This window comes from Nelumbo nucifera, chromosome 1 (assembly GCF_055504915.1).
Source record: "Nelumbo nucifera cultivar China Antique chromosome 1, China Antique-T2T, whole genome shotgun sequence".
In the NCBI taxonomy this organism is placed as follows: domain Eukaryota; kingdom Viridiplantae; phylum Streptophyta; class Magnoliopsida; order Proteales; family Nelumbonaceae; genus Nelumbo; species Nelumbo nucifera.
The window spans coordinates 139956115-139979748 of record NC_142649.1 but is presented as its reverse complement, the minus strand read 5'-3'; the positions used below and the strand labels follow the sequence as shown (position 1 = coordinate 139979748).

At 35.4% G+C, this 23634-nt stretch overlaps 1 protein-coding gene across 1 annotated transcript; it reads right to left on the bottom strand.

Moving 5' to 3' along the window:
• Positions 1–766: 766 nt before the first annotated feature.
• On the bottom strand, positions 767–2620 carry LOC104585731 (multiple organellar RNA editing factor 9, chloroplastic-like). The gene is made up of 5 exons (XM_010242700.3): positions 2152–2620; positions 1658–1755; positions 1456–1521; positions 1199–1375; positions 767–1101 (listed from the first exon to the last, which is right to left on the bottom strand). Exons 1-4 carry the CDS (start codon positions 2532–2534, stop codon positions 1200–1202), a joined length of 723 nt encoding a protein of 240 aa, XP_010241002.1. The 5' UTR covers positions 2535–2620; the 3' UTR covers positions 767–1101; position 1199.
• Between the last annotated feature and the right edge of the window lie 21014 nt (positions 2621–23634).

Below are 23634 nucleotides of genomic sequence, written 5' to 3'. Positions count from 1 at the left end.
TAGAACTTTGAGCTATAGGAGCCCCTGGCACTGTAGTTGCACTTGTAACCCTTAAAATGCCAATAGCAGCCCCAACACCTAGCCTTTCACTGCAGAATCCCCTTTCTTCTCCATCCCTTACATCAATGTCCCACTCATCAACCTCTACTTCCTCTCTGCTTACCATCAACAATCACAACACCTAAACCCATGCAAAGCCCTTACCTTTGGTGATAACCATACGAGTCTTGTGCACAAAAGCAAACACCTAAGAAACAGGGGATGGTTTTAAAGAGAGGACTCGGAATAATCTTTATAGAGTCTACCTAATCTCCTGCATTCTTGCAGTGTAGTCAGAAGTGATCATGAGTAGTGGAGGTCCTGGAGGAATTTTGTATGGGAAGCATCTTTTTTTTCTGTTTTTTGTTTTTGGAGAGGGGGGGGCTGGGGGAGGAGGTGTTCAGGATTTGCAGAATAGGGGCACAATTGGGGAAATTGTAGTCCTTTCTCTCCTTTTAAAGCAACATTGCGAGAATTTCTAATACCAACATCACCAAAGATGATTTACCAATCCAGAGACCAACTCTAGTGTTTGAAATCTTACCCAAAATATGATCAAGAACTGTGCCATAGAAAACTGAAAGTGGCAATTTATGTCACAAATTTGCAAGATACCAAAACAACTGACATGATAGAAAGTTGAACAAGTTTATTCAACACTGCAAATCTACTTAGAGTTAACAGCAAGATTAACTCAAAAACGGCAAGATTAACTAGAAAGAAAATATTTTGTTTTATGATAAGCTAGAAAAGTATTTTATGATGCATATCCCCAGCAAAAAGATCATAAGGGAGGTATAACTACAACTGAATCAATCATTTCTTAGGTCATAAACAGTCATACAAAACATACTCTTCCAGTATCTAGTTTCCACCAGATGGAACTACACCGGTGCCTTAACTATATATGAACAGACCCTTAACCATAGGCACTATTTAGGTAGCATCTCCCAATTTCCAACTCAATTATCTAGTCATGATGGTGTCTCTAACAAACAATCAAGGGCAAGTCCTAGAAGTTTGCAACGTTGTGAGTGTCTTCAAAATCAAAACATCAAAGGCCTGCAAATACAAGGCTGCATTGAGTAAACCAATGGAGTTTGGAACTACAAAAAGAAAGTAAAACTGCACAGCAACATGTAAATCAAATTATGATTACCTCATCCAGAGGCTGAGTCTGGTTGAGTTGCCTCTTGTCTGGGTCTTCTCCGCTCAGGAGGGGGACCATCTCTCCGTCTTTCATACCTTCTACTCTCATATTTTGATCCACTTCGTTGCTTTGGTTGATAGGTGGGGTATTTGCACGGTATTATCTCCCCATTAATATACTTATCACCTAAAATAATACACAATGGTTAGAACGTAAGTAAAAGCAAAACAGTCCCTTCATTGAGGAGATTACTACAAAGACACAACCTCCGTAATCCTTATTTTTCACATCTATATATGAATCCGGCAAGACCCAGAGAACTCCAGGCAACCCTACAAAGAAAAGAATTAGCAATCAACATACTGATATATACAAACATGGTGGAACAGAATTAGTGCATCCAGATTCCAGAAAAGAAATAAAAGAAAAATAAATAAATAAGTATTGTATTTATACTTATACGCTCACCCTTGAACTTCTCAGATGTTTCTTCTGAAACAGTACATTGGAATCCAGTGTAGGTGGTAGTACTGAAGGCGTACATATTCTTCTTCGCTTCTTCCATACTGCAAGAGGGAATGTAAAAAATCTCATATTGATTAGCTTGCCCCCAACATATTTTACAGAGAAACACCCCCTCTATGACCTATCCTCTGCAAGCAGCGTCAACATTACCCAGGCCCCATGGAACCCCACCCTAATAGGAACAATTTAAAAAAATAAAATAAAATAAACCTGTTATCATGCATAGTAAGTTAATGAGTAAAAAGGTCTCTAATGCATCATAAACACAACACCTAAACTGAATTCTGTTTTGCAACGATTACCTGTGTTTGTGTGAAATTTTATAATGTAGTACTGAATGAATGTTTCTCTGAAATATTTACTCTAAATTTGAAGTTTCACAGCTACTAAAAGTGAAATTCTAAATAACATCCGAATAGAAGTGCAACAGTGAGTACCTTCCCAATACGGTAGCAAGAGTATTGAGATAGGTATCGATCATCTGCTCTCTCGTCGGGGCTGGGTCTTTGGGAAATTCCATGACGATGAGCCAGTGATTGTAATCACAACCAGGTAGCATAATAGTTTCCCTAGGCTCATTACTATTGTTCCTCCTAGAGTCTCCACCGACCGCCGCTCGAATGTTTGTCCGAAACGAAGAAAACGAAGAAGACTTCGAAAGAGGAGCTGAGAAGTATGATACTGACTTGAAACGAAACGGAGAAACAAGAGGAACCCTTGATGCATATACTGGAACTGAAGGCCTAACTTTCGAGTCGGGGAGGTACGGTGACGGAGAAATTAGCATTTTAGAGGGGAGAGACGAGTTGAATGTCGCCATTACAGCTATAGCTGTAGAAGTGTAGATGAGAGAGAGAGAGAGAGAGAGAGAGAGTTGCAGGGATATGGTAGAGATGGGCGATATCCATTTATCTATTTAATTTTCGGTGAGATATTTTTTGGGCAGAGGATTGGTATAATTACTTATATACCCTGTAATTTTAGGGAAATTATTTAAAGGTAAATTATAAAGACCTCCGTAATATTGGGTCTGTCACAAAAACCCCTGTACTTTGTTTGCTGATAAAGACCCCTGTACTATGATCATGATACAAAGACCCCTTCTATTAGCCTTCTGTTCAAAAAGCCCATTACAATATTTTTTAATCCTCATATTTCCCTTATTATACCTGTTCGGACGAGAAAAACATTACTCATCTTCCTCGACCTCACTCTCCCTCTCTCCCCTCTGATCTCTCTTCTTCCTTCCCCTTCTCCTTAACAACGTCGGATTAAACCCATTTTCACGAGTTTGGTGCAATTGCACTGAACGAGTGAGAGGTTATACAAAGCTAATGCCTCTCGGACCGGAGCACCATTCGGACCGGAGCAGGTGCAGAAGCGGCGGCAACGTCCATATCGCTGTTTTGTTTCTGTAGTTCCGTTTCCTCTACGGGTCTTATTCCTCAGTACCCGGTCAAGATGCTTCACTACACTATAAAATCAGAACTCGGAATCAACCTCCCACATTTCTCTCGTTTCTCCCCCTGTTTTTCTCTCAAGTCGTTAACAGCAACAGGAAACAAGTAACTACTTCAAACAACCGAACCAGAGGGCGGAAGACGTGAGAGAGCTCACTCTATTGAACATCAACCCATCGAGAGCGGGGCAGCAACTGGTTCGGCGGTGACAGAGGTCGGAGCAGAAATAGAAAAAAGAAAATAAATAATAAAAGATGAAAAGAGAGGGAGAGAGGCCGGTGGTGGATTCGCGCCGCTGAGTTCGAATCTGCCGCTGCAATCAGTTGCAGCGGTGGAAGTTGGTGACGGGTTTGAAGGCGGAGGCGGCGGTGGAAGTTCCAGAGGACATCTTCAAAAGAGGGACGCCGCTGCAATCCTCTGATCTCTGATCCCCATCTGCCGTTGCTTGGACCTGAGCTGCATACTGCAAGTTCCAGAGGACATCTTCAAAAGAGGGACGCCGCTGCAATCCTCTGCCGGTGGAAGCGGAGGTGTCGGTGATGGGTTCGAATCCGCTGCCACTGCAATCCTCTGATCTCTGATCCCCATCTGCCGTTGCTTGGACCTGATCTGCATACTGCAAGTTCCATAGGACATCTTCAAAAGAGGGACGCCGCTGCAATCCTCCGCCGGTGGAAGAGGAGGCGTCGGTGACGGGTTCGAATCCGCCGCCGCTGCAATCTTCTGATCTCTGATCCCCATCTGCCGTTGCTTGGGCCTGAGCTGCATACTGCAAGTTCCAGAGGACATCTTCGAAAGAGGGACGGCTGGATGATTCTTCAGAACAAGTGGTGAGGACAACTGGATTCACAATTCTTTCTCGACCATCCTGGCTGCCAAAAGATGCCTGCAAAATGAGAATACCAGTCTCAGATTCATTTATATTTCAAGCAACGAAGTCCCAACATCCGCATACAAGCTGATAAGCTGACAGATTCAAGACTAGTTCTAACTCATTTCAAGCAACGAAGTCCCATTCTTTAACCCCTGAAAAACCCTCTTCAACTGATGCGACCCTTCTCTCCTGTGTTAGAATTTCTTTGTTCGTTTTTCTCTTTCCTCTATCTATCATGTCTTCTTCTCTCCCTTTTGTTTCTCTCTACTATTTTTTTCTTATTTTTTTGGGGTCGAGGAAGATGAATAGTGTTTTTTAGTTATTACAAAGAAAGTATAGTAATTAAAAAATATTGCAACGTTTTTTTGGACGGAAAACTAACGATAGGGAGTCTTTGTCTCACGGTCATAGCACAGGGGTTTTTGTCACAAAACAAAATACAGGGGTATTTATTACAGACATTATAGTATAAGGGGGTCTTTATAATTTACCCTTATTTAAATGGTTCGCATATGATATGGGAAAGATATGATAATATCTTTTGAGAAGTCTAGTAACTGTAATCACATCCTTAGGATTTTCTGACAGAGTTGTAAGTAGACGTTTCTTTTATAATCTTTTAAAAAGAGATACGAAAATGTCTAAAATACTTGTAAGATTATTATTAAGATTGATTTTTACATAAAAAAACAATATAAATTTTATAAACAACAAAAAAATAGAGAATTTAAAGTTGCATCTACATTTGAGTGATTGATATGAAGAGTAAATATGGAAAATAAATCAATTTCAAAAAAAAAAAAAGAGATAAGAAGAGTTTGGGTTAGCCATTCATATAAAGAAAATTTTGGAAAAATAAATATTTTAATCAAAAGTAAAACTATATGAGTATTTTGGACATTTTCATGGGAGGTTTCAGTATCAAGCAGAAACTTTAGGGGAGGTTTCAATAATTTACCCTAAAAATAATGGTTAAACACTTAAATTACCCCTATAGTTTAACAAATGTACAATAACTTATATTACTATTTGAAGAATTACTTAAAGTATCTTTAAGTTTTATGACAATAGACAAAATACTCTCTTATCATTAGTGCACATTACAATCTATTTGCATGTGATTTATATAAATTTTTTTAATTCCAAAACTAACCTTTTTATGATCAATTTTCCCTATATTATTTTTAAAATTTTTAAGATAAAAACCCAACGGCAATTTTACCGACAAAAGAGCCTTAGATAAACTAGGATAAATTAACACAAAAGAAGAGGAGTTCCATCCTACTCGAGTTTGAACAAAGTAAGGCCTCTTTAAGAATCTCATCCAGAGGATTCTATGATTACAATATTCAAACTCTAAATTGATTCCTGTGGTAGCCTACCCCTAAACCTTTGAAATTGGGATACTTGTAAACCCACCCCACCTTTGATCAAATCATGCATGCATTTAACAAGTACTCTATCTACTCAAATCATCAAATGGGACCAAAGTTTTAAAAATTGACCTAGAACTAGAACTATTCTAGCCACTGATTTCTAGGTGGACGATTCAACCATTTTATTCGAACGAACAACCCTAGGGGTACAAATGGATCTGATCATATGATCCTATCCAATCTGATTGGATTCAGATATCCTTGTTTTGGATTTTTCGGATCAGATCAGATAATCAGATCTAATTAAAAATCGGATTGAATTGGGATCACCCCTATTCGATCCGAAAGGATCCGATCCGATACATATGTTATGTATTTATTTATTTATATATAATATATATGTATATTTGTTGTTTATTTATTTATAAATGTGTTATTTATATTCCATTTTTTTATATTATTTATTTTTTACAAAAAACATGTATGTTTATTGATGAAAATAGTTAAAAATATACTTGTATTTTTTGTTTTTCTCTATTTAAACAGTTATATTTTCTTTTCCTTTTAATAATTCATTAATTTTTTTAAAAAAATTAATTTGGATCAGATCAGATTCGGATATCCAACATCTTGATCAGATTTGAATTCAAATCAATACTTATGAGATATGATTGGATTGGATCGGACTATAGTGTTTCGAATCATATTCGAATATACCTTGATTCAAATATGATCCGATCCGTTTGCATCCTTAGACGACCCGTTCCAACTAAAAAAATTAAAAATAATTAAAATAAAAAACAGCTAAACTTGTTGAACGGGTCAACAGTTCAACCGCCCAGGTCAGCAGATCGCAAACCAAATCAATGGTCTTTTACCAAGGATCGAGTTGAGGATGAAATGGAACCAGTTTCTTGGTCAGTTCTTGGGCCAAACAGTCTAACCGTTTGGGTCAATGGTGGTTCAAAAACACTAAATGGGATTATCCGATGCATCCTACTTGGCAGGGCTCCTTGTCGATCACAATTGTAGTAGTTACTCCCACCCCACCGTGTGTGGAAACTACTCTTACAATGTGCATGCATTGTGTAATCGAATGTCCACACACCTAGGTTTGAGTGTCACCATTAATGTTTCTATTTTCGAACAACAAGGGCAACGAGAGGGATAGGCATCTTGATGACTCAGTTCTGTACAAATTTAAACTTAGGTTGTGTTTGGAATCGATGCAAATCAAGAACGATGTAAAAGTTTACACCAATTCAGTTTTGTTTACATTTGGAAGGAGTGTAAATGAAGATTGATGTAAAACTCCACTCCGGTTTAGATTTGTTGGCGTTTGGATGGAGTGGAGTTTTACATCGTGAATCGATGTAAAACCTCGTCAAGCATAAAGTTTATTGATTATCGATGTAAATACTACATCGATTTTATCAATGTAAAACTTTACACTTTTCTGTCATGGTTTTCAAAATGTAGTGGTCACCTATTATATGGTTTAGTGTAAAACGTCATGATGACATTTTACACTAGATCCAAATGAAGCCTTAAGAACAATTTTTCTGAAGTTGTGGATGGTATAAAGCAAGCTTTGATTTTAATTCGATCTTTAAAGAGTAACTACCAACTTATAATGGTGGGGAGATGACATGGGACATGCAAGGCGCTTAGTGGAACTATGGCAGATTGGAGTGAGAATACAGAGCTTAGGGCTGCTCGGTGACATACTTGCATCATCAAAGTTTTTCAAATAATGAGTTCTTTGTATTGGTTGTGCAAATAGGGTTGTGATGTATTTAGACCATGTTTAAGAGTGCTTAAAAATAAGTGCTTATTTGGGCCATTAAGCACTTATTGGTATCTGGGAAATAAGCCCAAAATAAGGGCTTATTTTTTAAGCCCAAATTTCCATCTTTTTTTTAAGTGCTTATACAATAAGCACTTGCTAAATTTTTTTTTCTTCTAAAATTATCCCTAGCTAAATTTTAAAATTCTACTTATAAAATTATCCCTAGTTGAACTTTATAAAAGTACTTTTATGAAAGCACTTTTATAGAAGTACTTCTACGAAAGCACTTTTACAAAACTACTTTTACGAAAGCACTTTTAAGAAAGTACTTTTATGAAATTCAAAGGGTATATTTTGAAAAATTGAAAAAAATGGACAAAATAGTCACAAATGCTTATTTAAGTGCTTATTAGAGAAAATACTACCAAACGCCCAATATAAAATAAGTGCTTATTTTAGAAAATAAGCGTATAAAAAGTTGCGTGCCAAATGCAAATAACTGCTTATTCAGATAAGCACTTATTTTTAACTTAAGCACTCACAAACATGGCCTTAGATGAGAATCTTGTCGATAATCAAATTAGGTAGGTCTTAATGAGTTCTCTGTATTGGTTTATCTGCCTATTAAGCTTCAAGATTGATCAAAGTATGTGTTTTAGATTTGGATAGATGGTATTTAGATTAATTCATAAATAGAGAGAGAACAGGTATCATGACGAAAAGGGGAGTCAAAAGGATAACGTGGATTTTTTTTGGGACTTCATTTTAGCAAGACGAAGGAGGGTGAGGTTGAACTAGGTTGACTATATAAGGTGGAGCCCTCCTTCCTTAGACTCTCTTACGGTTCTTGAAATCTTCCCATTTTAAGATAAATGGAGGGCAAATTCAATATTTAACTTATTTTTGTCCGTTAATGTTTAACATTAACAACAATGTCAGTGGTCAAAAAATTTAAGGGTACTTTAAGTAATTCTTCAAATAGTAGGGTAAATTATTATCTATTTGCTAATCATAGGAGTACTTTAAGTATTTTACCCTAAAAACAATTTATGTATGCCTTGTAAATTGCCCCTACATGACATGAACATGAGTTCTGTTAAGAAACCATTTAGGTCATTTCATGTTCCCATATTATTATTTTCACAATATCAATTTTACCCTTATTTTCTTTCTTTCTCTTGGCATCTTCCTTTGCACTCAATTCTGAATTATGAATGCCTATAATTACTATAAGAGGTATGTTAGAGTTGATGAACTTTTTTTTTTTTATTATGAATTTTGAATGCAAAAAGTGTTGTTCTAAAATCTAAATCCTAAATTTTGAAAAGTGACAATTGATTATAAACCTATATAGGAAAAACTTCTATGACTATTAACAAACTAATTAAATGATTTAACCCTATATACTAATAATAATAAGAAGAAGAAGAAGAAGAAGAAGATAATAGTAATAAATAGTTATTGATAATAGAAATTTAATAATAATCATTATTATTATTAATTATTATCAAATAATAATTAATTGTTAGTACTATTAAATAATTATTAAGAATAAATAATTAATAATTATTATTAAAATTATTTATGAATAACCATTAATAAATATTAACAAACATTTCATAGTTAATAATTATTATTGATATAATAATTAAATATTAACTATTAATAATAAATATTAACAACAACTATAATACTACTAATAACAGTATCAATAATAACAATAGTAATAATAAAAACAATAATAATTATTACCATTATTAGTATTGTTGAATATTAAATAACAGTAATAATTAATAGCTATTAAATATTAATAATAAAAATTATTATTATTATTAGTAGTAGTAGTAGTAGTAGTAGTAATAGTTATTAAATAATAATTAATTATCAATACTACTTAATAATTATTAAGAATTATTATTAATAATTCTTTATTTTAACTAACAATAATGTTTAATAAGTACTAAATTATTAATTATTATTATTATTAACAAAATTGAATATTAGTAGTAAGAACTAATAATTACTAATAACTATTCAATAATTAATAATTTAGGCCTGCCTCTATATCATTAATTTTGAAGAAAATAATAAGTATTTCTAATAATTCATTAGCAGAAAGTAAATTAAAGATGTCCATGTACCATTAATATAAAAATAAAAATGTTCAAGATAAACATGTCTATGTACCTTTAGAAAATTGCCTCACTTTAGGGAAATCACAACAATTAACACAAAAAAATGGTTAAGATAAACTGGACCATTATGCACATTCATGATGTACATGAGACTTTATTGTCACCAATCTGAACATTCCTCCAAAGTATTTGCTTAGTAATAAATGATGTCAACTGGTTGAAATCCCTAAGTTGTGCAATCAAATCTGTCACATGCTTATCAACCCATAAAATGAATTAGCACAATTGTTCTATAAGGGGCATTTAAGGAAAGCTCTTCCATTGTTCCCTTCAGTCCCAGTCCTTTGGATTTCCATGTATCCAGCTCTGCATGCATACCTAATTGGTAAGTATTTCACTACCATTTCCTATACATGGTTTTTAACAAATACAAATATGTACAGTACAAATACATACAAAATACAAGGTTTTCCACTTGCATATTTGTATTTGAACTCCTTCCAAACTGAACCAGCCTTAGGCTCAAGTTTAGGAAGAGTACAAATACAAATATGTACAATGCAAAGTCTTGTATTTTGTATTTCTAAACTTGTGCTTGTGTTGTACATATATGTATTTGTACTCATTCCAAATTGAGCCTAAAAGAACATAAAATAAGTGTTGAAATAATTCTTCACAACTAACGAATAGGGGGCATAACCAAACTAGTAAGCAATTCTTCTCTTTCCCTCCCTTTTTTTCCTTTTCCTCTTCTTTTTCCCCTTTCTTCTCATTCTCTCCTCATCTTTCTTCTTATTCACCTCACATTTCTTGTTTTCCATGTTTGTTACCATTAAACTAGTCAAACTCCATTGTCTATTCTTTTACTCCTGTCATTTTCCCAAGTTCCCTTCTTTGTTTCATTTCTTAAAATGTCCTTCATTTCTGCCCCCTTGTTTGAAGACTGAAACCAAGTAAAAACCCAACCTATGGCTCCCTCTCTTTCTCGAAAGCTCTTGATCAAAGGCCACACTAGGAGGTTAATATCACCCCCATGCTCATGGTGATATGAACAAGACCATGATACAAGTCTAGGCTCGATGGTGAATTAACCAAACTCCACTATGTTTACCATGAAATGAACTTGTAAATATTAGGAAAAGAGGGTAGAAAGGAGTAAGAGAAAATACAAGGCAAGGGGAAAATAAAGAAAAAAGAGGGGAGGAATTCAGAAGAGAAGGAAAGAGGAGGGGAGACTAGCGATGAGCTAGTTCTCCTCCCTCATTACGTTCCTTTGATAGAGGATAGAGGAAGGAGGAAAGAGTAAAGAAGAAGGAAGAGGAGGAGGAGGGAAAGGGGATAAGTGGTGTGATATTCTTTTTTGGCTTGTTGGCCCGTAATCAAGAGTTCCTGTTTTTTGCTTTGTTCAAATATCTCTTTATTTTTTTATGCACATGTGAGATTCTTTTTCATGTAAGGGATAAGTGGTGTTTTCTCATTTATGCTGGAAGTATGTTGGGAGAAGTATAGCAAATATGGATTCATCTAAAACAACATTGTCCAACTTAGCATCTCTCTCCTTTCTCCCCCACCCTTTCACAATTTTTTTGTATTTTTCTATTTTTAAATTAGGATTGTTTTTAAAGAGCTTGAATCTCATATCCACAAACTTTTCCCACATCCCTACCCATAGGACACTACTACCACGTATTGGGAACATCTTCTCATGACATTTGAGTGTTTCTCGATAGGCAAATGCTAGTATGTAAAAATCATATGATACAAGAATGAATTGTGACCACACCCCCCTTGTATTGGCATGTATGACACTTTATTACCCAGAGTCCCACTTTATGACCTCAACTCCAATGAAATGAGAGGCTGAGGTTTTTCTATAGCCTATGATTCTCAAATGCTAGGATAGCACATCTTGGTAAAAAGACTTTTTCATAGCTATTCCTTTTTTAAGGAAACATAATTATTTCTACCTCTCTTGAATCTCGATGGTCTAATCTTATCATCTTAGATAACTTTGGATTTATAATGGGTTAAAAACTTATTGCCAGCATCAATATTTTCAAGTAACTAGAAAATAATAAAGGGTCAATTACCTGAATATATCATATGGTTTCACAAAACTACTTAAATATACCATCTTTCCAAAACTAATTAAAAATACCTTGTATGTATTTAGGGAAAATTAAAGATAGGTACCCCATACTTTGGGGTAGTGACACTTAAGGGCGTGAAGTTTCACGTGTGATATTTTAATACATTGAACTTTGGAAAATATACACTCAAGTTGGACCGTTAATATTCTATCAGTTCTCTTAAACATGTATGCCTTGAAAGTTAAAACATTTTAAAATCTTGAAGATACCCTTCTCTTCAACCTCTCATTCATGAAATTGTCCTTGAAACACATAGAACGTACTTGGTTCCAAGGACAACATACCCACTACAAATGACTTTTTTTTTATTTTATTTGTAGAGATTTAAATGACAATAAGAAAACCAAGAAGATAACCAAAACAATGATGATTTGAAGAGGGTGCCCCTACCCCTGTCGGCTTTGACCACTACTAAATGAACCAAAAAGTTAGAATTAGTTTCTCAAATCTTCTTTCCAATGGAGGATGAATTGGATACAAAAGATTTTGAAACAATTTACAATTCATTTCAAACTTTAAACAAGAACAAATAAGAGTTGCTTGCCTACTGGGTTTAACTTCAGTGAAAAGGTTTTTTAATCAAATGAAGAGCCAATATTGCTTGGCTATAAACAAATAGATGGTGGGTACCCTCCCATGTATGGTTGACTTTGACCTCAACTAATACATTAGAGTCAACACCCAATTTTTGTTTGGTCCCTTCACTCTACCTCTATGCACCCTCGTCTTAGACTTCAAAAAATTTGAAAACTTGAGACTTTCCAAAACCCCAAAATACACTCCTTTGACATAATCCACAGGACAAATAAGAACCTTGATCAACATCAACATCCGATCAGACACCATTCCCAGACTTAGAAAATTATAACTTACTTACACATTAATTTTCATGACTAAACTCCAAAGATCCACCGTTCATAACGCAAACTCCCTTTCTAACGGCCTTGATCTATGCAATATTAAAACTCTAACTCCCCAGAATCAAATCCAACACGTCCATCACCTCAAGATCACTAGGAAGCAATCAACTAGCGAATCCCACCACAAATCTACGATGATTAACTGTAAAATCACTAACATCCCATTTTGATGGCCCTGAATAATTGCCAAGATCGACTATATCTTTCTCATATCAAAACTATCCGCTTGATGTCTCACCTTAATCCGTGCCTACCTATCAAATTGTATCTTAAAAATCCCTCGTTTGACCTACCTTCATGCCTAGATCATATTTTAGCAAATCTCATTAATTAGAGCTTACCATCCATCATCCCAACTTCATATGACCAATCAGACCTTATCACCATGTTTAGAAACCCAAAAAACCCAAGAACATCAAATTTTACAACCAAATTCCTCAATTTGACCGTTGAAAAAGTAAGATTTCATTTCAATCCCTCTCATTGATTAAAAAACCATGATCAGAACTAAATTACCTAATCCACATCTATCCATCAGATTCGGGATGATAAAAAATGCCTACCTACCAAATTATAGCTTAAGTTCCCTCGTTTGATCCTTCATCAAACCAAAATCCTATTTCAACAAATCTCGTTGAACTGAATTTGTCAGCCATAGATCTAAATCATCTTGGCCCTATTTGACCAATCAAACATCACCACTATGTTCAGAGACCCAAAAAACCCTAGTACGCTGATTTTCATGACTAGATTCATCTGTTTGATAGTTAAACTAAAAAGATACCATTTTGACATACCATATTAAATTGTCATGTCATCTGTCCCAACCTGAAGCCTCAAAAGGGTGATGGCTGATGCCAGACCCATTCTTGACTCATTAGAACACTTGAACCAATGAAATAGAGCCTAATAGACCCAATAAAAACCCCAAAAACCCAAGATATCACTACTTAAAACCAAGAAAAGACAAATTAACATTTTAAATTTAATAAAATTAACATTTTCTACCACTAAGAACCCTGAATACGAGACTGCCATGAGAGGCACGCCCCAAGCTCCCATTTGAATGCACAAAACCCGTGAAAACCACCCCTAAATCAAATAAAATGTTTCACTAAATAGGAAAGCTTGATTAGGCATCCGTTTCTTTAAAGAATCTTTGCCTATTTATGTGAAAAATTATTGTTGAGTCCCAAGCCTATTGGAAGGGTTAGGATCCACCATATGATGGCCGAACCATGCTAGATGGATGGGTGAAATTTCAAAAATTTCCTAATCCTTCTATGAATCAAATTCCCTATGTTTTGAAAAATTATATTTTTTAGGGTCGGTCTTGCACTAAATAGAACCAGATTTGAAACCAATCAAAGAGGGAGATTTATACCTTATACGAATACCACACACGCAAATCCCAAGGTGGAAGTTCACACCCAAATCAGTCCTAAAACTAGCCTCCACTGAAAATGGCATAGTGTATAGGTGAAGTTGATTCGGCAACATAGCTTTCAGCAAAACTGCAACCTAACTGCTTGGATTGAATTAGGGAACTTGAGCCTGATATCCCTTGAATTTTTCTTACAAAAATCAGAGGAAAATTTGATCTATATCAGTCCTAGATAGCTGAGGTAAAACTGGGAGACAAAAAGGGTGCAGAAAGAACTAGAAACAACAAAAATATGAAGTTGTATTGAACTGGTCCACCCTCTCCTCTTTTTATAATCTCTTAGGCTATGTTTGGTTTGAAGGAAAATGCAGGGAAAGGAAAGGAAAGGAAAGGTAGGGAGACCTTTACAAATCTTGTATTGGTTTCCCTGTCTTTCCTTTCCTTTCCCTACATTTTCTTTCAAACCAAACATAACCTTATGAAGCTATCTCCTAATCGAATTAGAAGATAATCCAGATCAAAATCAGATCTAGACTCTAATTAGAGATATACCTTATCTTCTTATAAGATTAGGTGCTCCATATTCAGATCCAAACCCAGATTTGCCCCATGTCACATGACAACTTAAACTGTCATGTGACAACTTACTTAAGAATATTAATTATGGGCCTTAGGCCCATCAACTATAAGGCTCACGGCCCAAGGGTGTTGGATAACCAACTTAGGCCTGAAAGGCCCTGTTCGTTTATCGGTAAATAAGAGGGGGAAAGTTTATAGTGTTCTTTTTGCATTAAATATTGGGCCTCATAGAAAAGAGAGTTTCATTTACCCGGGTAAAACTTACCCATCTCCAAGTCGATAAGTAACTTGTCCACCTTAGGGAAAATTTTATAAAACATGATGGGACAAGTTTTCCCTTTTTAACATTAGTTTTTTATGGGTAAAAGGGACATTATATTACTTACTTGAAAATCAAAAGAACATGAGTAAATGAACTTATTAGGGTAGGTGTTACCTAGGAAGCATTTACTTGGGTAAGTGCACTTACCCAGGTAAGTGAGATATTTGTAAACGAATGGGACCTAAGTCATATCCATTTCCTAGGTGGGTAATTAACCTTCCCACTTGGGGGGAAGCTTACAAAACATAATGGGACAAGTTTGTCTGTTCTAAAATTGGCTTTTTTGGGTAAAAAAATTATTATAGAACTTACCTACAAATCAAAAGAATATGGGTTTACCTGGGTAAGTGTTTCTTAAGACAAGTTTGTCCATTCTAAAATTAGCTTTTTATGGGTAAAAAAGTCATTATAGAACTTACATGGGAATAAAAAAATCATGGATAAGTGTTTCCCAAGAAACATTTACTTGGGAAAGTGCATTTATTTGGATAAATGACCCTTTGAAAAATGGAGTTCTTAGTGTTATTTCCTTGAGCATCTTCATTTCTATAATTTTATTCTATAAAAATCTTTGTGGAAAGGGAAAGATGGATGAAGGCTAGCTTCTATAATCTCCATTTTAGTGTTACTAATTTGACAAACCCTAAGTCTTGTTTTCTAAAGCATTGGACGAGCCATAGAAAAATACAGTTTAGGTTGGACCTCTCTCACTATCTTGATTTATTAGTATTTTGTAGATTCTTGTTAGCACCTGATTTTTGCTCGGTCCATTGCCTGAACCTCTAATTTGCCTCAAATCCTCGATTAAACCATTCCAATTCATCCGAAACACCCAAAAAACCCAAAATTTACCCCGAGAGTCCTCATATCCACCGTTAAACTTGCCTGATACCTATCTAATGACCTTGGTCGACCCCCCACTTACACCTTAACCATTATATCAGACACAACCACCAAACCCAGGACCTTCCAAAATACCTGCCCATGAAATTTTGGCTCAAAACTCCTCCATTTACCCTTTCATCAAACAAAGGTTCCATTTTAAACTCTTTCATTAACCCAAATACTCAGAACCCAAAATCCCTTGATCTCGACACCTCTGAAACTGATCAAACCACATTTTTAAACTCCAGACACATCAAAACACCTACCCGTAAAGTTTCAACCCTAGATTTCCCCATTTGCCATCGAACCAAGATTTCGTTCTGAAACATCCCATTGACCTAAATTCCTACGATATTGACTTTCCTAGGCTAATCGGACATCATCATCATATCCTGGACACTCCCAAATACCCACCTATAAAATGTCATCCCAAAACACCTTTGCTTACCCCTCCATCGCACCAAGATTCCATTTTAAGGTTCTAGATTGACTGGATTCTAAATTTTCCCGATCCGGGCCTAATTGACTCAATCTGACCTTACCAATCACCTTATACTACCCAAAAACCCTACCCTAAGAAGTTTCATCCAAAACAGACCCTCTTTTCCCCTTGACCGCACCTAGATTCCGTTCTGAGGCTTCAGATTAGCTGAATCAAACCTTTTCCAGATTTTCCCGATTTGGGCCCACTTTGACCCAATCCAACCCGACCAAGCAAGTCAGAATCTCTAAAAACCTCATCCTATAAAATTTCAGTAAAAAATACTGCTATTCGCCCATCCATCTGGAAAGATTCCATTTTCTTCAATCTTGCTATCCCATTAGTACAAAAAACCCTCTTTTGGTCGAACCAATCTCAATCCCCCATTTTTCTTTAAACTAGAGCCATCCAGCATCGCACCAAACCCCGGTTTGACCCATTAACCCTTTTTTGACTCGTGTGTCCAAAGCCACCAGTCTCCCCCCTGTTTTTCGAAAATTTACGAAGATGCCCCTGGATACTCTTTGAAAGGAGGGGCTGGGCGCTTCATTCGGGGGTGGCAAGAAGAAGAGCCGAGGGAGAGAGTAAGGGACAGGAAAGCTTTGAGAGAGAAGGAGAGCTGAGAAGAGAGTTCAGAGAGGGAGAGAACTCGTGGCCCCCCACTCCAATGAAGTATAATCCGCTGCAGTGAACAGTTGTGGTTACTAGACGTATTCCAGCGCATCCTTGCCTTTCATGTGAACCTTGCCCTAGAAATCGTTGCCAATATCAGAAGCTGCTCGCATCATCAGCAAATTTCAGGCCAAATACCGATTCGGTTGAACTTTGAAGCACAAAATTTCCCTCAGTAATTCCTTTTCCCTCTCTTTGTTTTGCTCCTCGGCTGACACCCTCCCTGCTCAAATGTGATACACCCTCGGCAGTGAACTGTGTTGAGCCGTCTCTATAAAGAGCAAGATGGGAGTGTCGTTTTCCTGCCATTTACATAATCTGTTTTTTTTTTTGATATGGCGTTTTTTTTTTTTAATTCTGCTCTGTTTCTTTTTTGTTTTATTCTTTTTATTTTCCTTCGTTGGTAATCAGTAGTTTGATTTCTTTCTTAGCATTTTTCTTTGTGTTTTCTGTTAAGTTGTATAGGATCTGAGTTCTTGGTATAAGTTAACGATGGGGTCGCCATCGACTTCCTCTGTTTTCTGTTTTTTTTTTTTCTTGCTTGAATGTTGAGTTGTTATTCTCCCCTGTCATCCGTTTCACCTGCTGTGTTTACGACCGGTATCAGCTTTGTTTATTTTTGTTTCACTAATTGTTAATTACTGATTAGTTCTGATTTTGCATTATCGGTTTTAATTTGTTTGAGCGTAGGTCAAGTAATCCTCACCTTGTTTTGCTGTCTTAAGCGGTCCGGATTAAACCTTTCACAGATAGAAGAAGTGTTGTATTAATGGAGGGAGTAGGGGTTAGTGACAAAAAAAAGGTAACAAACCAGAGGTGTTTGAATATGTTCGTGTATTAAGCTGAGTGCAGATGGATGACAAAAGAAAATCATTTCACAGGGTTGTGCCGCTTAGTTCAGTTATCTTATTTATAAATTTTCTTCTGAGGAATCAACGTTGCTTTCTCTGTTCTGCATAGTAGTTAGTATTACGCTAGTATTTTTAGTTTATCATCATTATTGTTGTTGTTTTGTTTTCTCTTTTGTCAAAATTATGTTCATCCTCATAGCTTTGTGAGCTGCTCTGTTTTATTTCGTATCGAATACTGAGTCTAGATCTGTAGCGAACTGATAGTTCCAGACTGTATTTTATTTTATTTTATTTTTTATTTCACAATCCTTGGTATGTAGCTCATCCTAATCTTTTCATGAATATCCCTGATGACTCGGTGTAATTCAACATCTGTTAAGAAGTCCCAGTGCTGTATTATTCCTGTTCTGTAATTCATTGAATGCTTTATCAGCCATGCTTGTGAAGAACACCATTCCATCGTATGTCTTTGTTTTACCGATTGCTAAGTTTAATCAATCTCATAATCTCTACTTCTTTGTATGATTTCTTCTCAGATGGCCAATCCCATGGAAGACGTCCAACTTGGGCTCTTCCTGTGAAACGTCAAAGAAAATGGAGTGGTTAATATGTAAATATCAGCATTATGTCGATTAAAGGGAAGAGTAAAAAAATATAATATAAAAGAAAAATAAAATTAGAGATTTAAAGGGAGGAAGAATAAAGGTGGAAGGAGACGAAAGGGGTTGGTGACCGGGAGAAGGACAGTAGGTCATGGTGAACTTTCCATTTGCAGATTCAGAGTGAGAAAGGATGACGAGCCGGAGGGAGTAAACTAAACTAATCGTAAAAGGGAAATAAAAAAAATATATATAAGAAAAACAAAAAAATGTAATAATAAGTAAATCATAAATAAATCGAGCTAAGGGGGAGAATGAGCCATAAAAAGAAGCAAATAAAAAAAGAGAAAAAAATATAAAAAATATACAAACAAGTCAAAAAGTAGAAAAATAAAAGAAAGCAAAAAAATTTAAATTTAAAAATAATAATAATAAATAAATAAATAAATAAAATAAAAATAAGGTAATTTCATACAACAAATAAACAAAATGGTTTTGTAAGGAAATAAAAAAAGAGAAATATAAAATAGATAAATTAACAAAAAAATATAAAAAAATAAATAATAAATGATAAGGTAGATTATCCCTTGTATTGTTTTGCTAAGGTTTGTCTTTGTTTTCAGTTTCCTTAACTGTTCTTTTGTGCTTTTGTATGTTTGAGAATTCCCATGTGCGCCTCAGAGGGGTGTCTAATCCCTTCCCTTTTCCATCCAAGTCTTACCTGAATTAATTAGACCGGTGCCATAGGTTTTAGAGTCATTATTAACAAAAAAAGCATTTTGAAAATTGCTCTCGGAGGTCCCATCACCTCCATTTTTTTTTAATGATGAGTGGCGATTCTATTTCCAACCCAAATGGCAAGTGAGCCATTTTCCAATGTTCACAATTCTCTAATCTATATTCTTCATGCTGTGTTTTCTTTTAAGTTTCAAGAAACTCTGTTTTCTTTTGCATTTTAAGATCACGTACTCTATTGTGGTTTTGCAATTACTAGGGATGCTAGGTTGCAAATGCAAGGACAAACATCAATTCGTTTTGACCCTGTCAATCACAGTTATAGGAATCTTGGTGAGAGCCAATAACTTGTTAATGTCTTATGGTCAAGGGAAATTCACTACAACAAAATGGGCTTATATAGTAGCGAAAATATCCACCACTATATGTAAAAAAAAAAACCGTTGATATAGCTTTATAGTGGCGGATCCGTGGTAAATAGCTTTCCGCCACCGTATGTCGCATTGTTATAAGTTATAGTGGTCAGATATAAAACCGCCACTATAAATAGTCAATAGCGGCAGATAAGTTTGTTATGGCAACGTTTATATTTGCCGCTAAAATGTTGTTCAATTATCACAACTACTTGTATATGCCGTTATAGGCGATTATGTCTTTCGCTATAAGTATGCACTTTAATATATATATATATATATATATATATATATATATATATATATATATATATATATATAGTGGCGGATATATCTACCACGAAAAGAAAATGTACACAATAATTACAGATATATATGCCACTAAAGGACAATTTACACAAATTAGCAACAACTATATCTATCATTGTAGGTCTACACTTTAATATATAGCGATTGATATATCTGCTACTATACATTAAAATTTATCCAACCTGTATACTATAATTACATAAGAAACCTACTCAATATTAACATCACAAGTTTAAGAAAAATTAATATATTAATTAAAGATAAAATTACATCTAAATGTGAGTTATACATTAATGTTGTCAAAAAAATACAAAATTCCTGTTAATAAGCCACAAGAAAAAATAAAATATTGATCTTCAATATCTTCAACCATGCTTTTTATCACTCTTGTATTGATTTAACCTGAAAATCAAGGAAAGTATAAAAGTTAGATTGTGCATTATATACATCAAATTAAACATTAAATTGAAATAATTTATAGAAAGAAGAGCAACTGAAATGCTTTATTATGATATCTTTGTAATACTAAAGAACTAGTAAATTCTTTTCTTTAGAAAGATACAGTTATTGAATTGAAGCTTCAAGAATAAAAAAGTTGCATATTTTCCATGGTGATATAACTCGGAATTTGATTCAAATGCATGTGACACAAGATGTACTATTCATTCATAATATGATTCATGCTATGAGCTTGACCTTTAACTTAGTTCAGAACATAATAACTCCAAAGCATTAATGAGGACATTTGTTATTTTGTTTCATGATCATTGTTCATGTGCTCTCCTTGATTCATAGTTGGTAATATATGGAACATTTAATTCGGCAAGCCTCACCCCCAACAACTCTCCATCTCTCTCACAATCAGATTTGTTGTTGAATAATGGTTTCAATAAACTTAGTTATTTGCACTATGGACTTTTGCTATAATATTTAAAGGGCATGAATCTCAAGGTGGACCAGGAATTTCAACTCTCCCTTTTTCATTATGGGGATCCATTCCCCCAAACCCCACTCTCTGAATTAATATATAAAAATATGAATTGATATCAAAGTTGATCTATCCATTGAGATTATTTGACAAATAAACAAAGGAAAAATGTTCTTTTGTATCCAATTGAACTAATTAAATTTTGGATCCAGTAGGCTACCTCTATAATTCTTCTCTGTTTCTAAATTCTATATTATTGTAGAAATGTTGCTTTGTATTGGAGTGAAGGGATGAGAGATCCATCATATGGATGGCCGAACCCTGTAGGTAGGTTGGGCGAAATTTCAAAAATTTCTCTTTCTCATCTGGGAATCACATTCCCTGTTTTAGAAAATTTGCATTTTCAAGGATTAATCTTGAACTAAGAATCGGACCAGATTTGAAACCAAAAGGTAGGAGAGGGATATACCTGATACAGAATAGCAGTAACTCCCAATGAAGGTGTTCACGCCCAAAGAAATCTCCAAAGACTGCTCTCACTAAAAATGACACAGTGTAGGGTGGAGCAGAATCAACAATGTTTTTCCCAAGAACTGAACCCTTTAGCAAGAATTCGATGGAGGCTGTGAGCACGACTTCAGATCAGCCTTTCTCCAAAGACTGATATCAAGAACTATTCTTGATCGCTCTTACAAGAATGGAGATCGAACTGGCAATTGGCGACAACTGGAGGAGAATGCAGGGAGAAGATGACGCAGTCACACTGTTGCTGTCTTCTCTCTATGTGATCTAAGATCTGATGTTTGGGGTTTTTAGATGTGTTGAATGGTTCGCCCCTTCCTCCTTTTATAGACTTAAAGAGATCAGCTCCTAATCTCATTAGGAGTTTCTTGATTCAAATCCTTATTTGAATTTGGACTCTCTTTAAGTGATAAGGATAGATCCTTATCTTATCTGCAGGTTAGATCAGCTCTCCTAATCTTATTAAGAGGTTTCCAGATCCAAACCTCTATTTGGATCTAGACTCTCTGAGTGGATAGGGATAACTCTCCATCCTATCAACTGATCCAAATCCCAGATCCGCCCTTGTTTAACTAATCATATTAGACCAGTTCGAAATGGGCTTTAAGCCCAATAAGTCAACGTGCTTAGTAACCCTCCAAACTGTTGCCCAGTTGGGCTTCTTTCTATGGCGTGGAATCCAAACATTGATCTACGCATCAACCACATGGGTTCACCCAGCCTTTGTTACAAGGCCTGGCCGAATACACTGTTATGGACAGTGAAACCATGAGCCCATCACCATGGGTTCTTAATGGGCCTAGCACTTACACTAAGTGGTTCCTGGGCCAAGCCACCTTATAAAACCCAGGGACTGTGGGCAGATGCAAGATTAACCCATTATGTATTACCCTCAATGGTTTTACACTTAACCTCTCAGCCCATAATGATCAAATACTGCCCGACAAGAGAGGACCTCTCCCTCGTCTGCAAGGAACAGTGTTGCACTCTCTATTTACATGGATCCTGGGAATTAAAACCTTTTGCAAACATTTTGAAACCGTAATATATATGTATATTTTTATATATATATATATATATATATTTTGCTTAAACATATTTCATCGATTGAAATCGGTTGCTGGCAGCTTTGGTTTCCATAAGAGAGTGCATCCTCGATCATTACCTTTGTCCGACAAAGGGGCTGACCCTGTCACTATGATCACCCACTGAGATGAATTCTCAAACTGTCCCAACATACCCAGGTTTTGACCCCTCTAAGGATCTCACTGATTGGCATATCAAAGACAGCCCAATCCGATACCTAGTGCAATATCATAATCGAATCTAGGGGTCAGGTGTAACTTTCTAGTTTTGCCCATCAATCTCCAAGGTTTAGGGCAATACTGAAAATCTTGTCCGGTTCAAGGTTTCAAGTAAACCTACACTGCATGTACCTCAGGTCTCACCCTGGCAGCTGAAACAAGCTACTCCAACCAACTTGGCGACACATCAGTGTCAGCCTTGGCAGGATAAATCTCCCTAGACTTATCCAACGACTGTGAACATTCTAAACTAACACGAGTCTCATATGTGTCCAGTTTAAGGGTATTACACAGAAACACACCACAATAACTTGAATCAAATATGTACTTTATTCATTTACAATAAATGTCATAACGTACATCATTCTGATTGGAGCTAAGGGCATACACTGTCTAATATGGAGATGCAAATGGACTCTCTGGATCCTGGCTGTTGAAAAAAAATCAGAACAAGAAAAAAGTTTAAGAATCAGAAAAAGCATGAAAGTTGATAATAAACAATTTTTTTCATCACTAAAAAAGAAAAGAGAATTAACAAAATTATCCTCATTGCATCTGAACAGTTGATTATATGTACGTGCATCATACTCAAGACCTTCGCTTTGGATCATAAACTTCGGTCTGTCATGTTTAACAAAAATGAATACATAAGGATTGATGTCAATAATTAGATATATAAATTAAATAACGTAAGAGTGTTATATGCATTATACATTACCATTGATTTAACCCATGTGATGTGAGATCCAAGTGCATTTCCTCCAAGAATTACCATATGACCACATTTTCTCAATGAAGCTAAGTCATTACTCATTATTGATTTTAAGGATATTTCACACTATCCATGACCAAGTGCTTCATCACCCACCACCTTTTTAGGATCTTTACTAACAAGTATACTTCTTGCCACATTTTTTTTATGATATCCTTGGTAAAGGAGCTTCACATGTTTAAATGCCTATACTAAGAATACCTCATCCAAATTTTCATTTGCACATTGAATGGATTGATTGTTGTCGACACGTGAAGGAATGCTCCCAACTCGTATTTCCTAACAGTTAACAGTATAGATATTAAATATTGTTTACTTATAATAAATTAGTATTTATAACCGTACATTTACCTTATGTGGGATTAACACTACATTATATCTACTGGCAGAGGAATGCATTTGGTGTGGAGAATTCAAAGGAACATTTTTAGCATTTTGAACCTAAATTATAATAAACAAG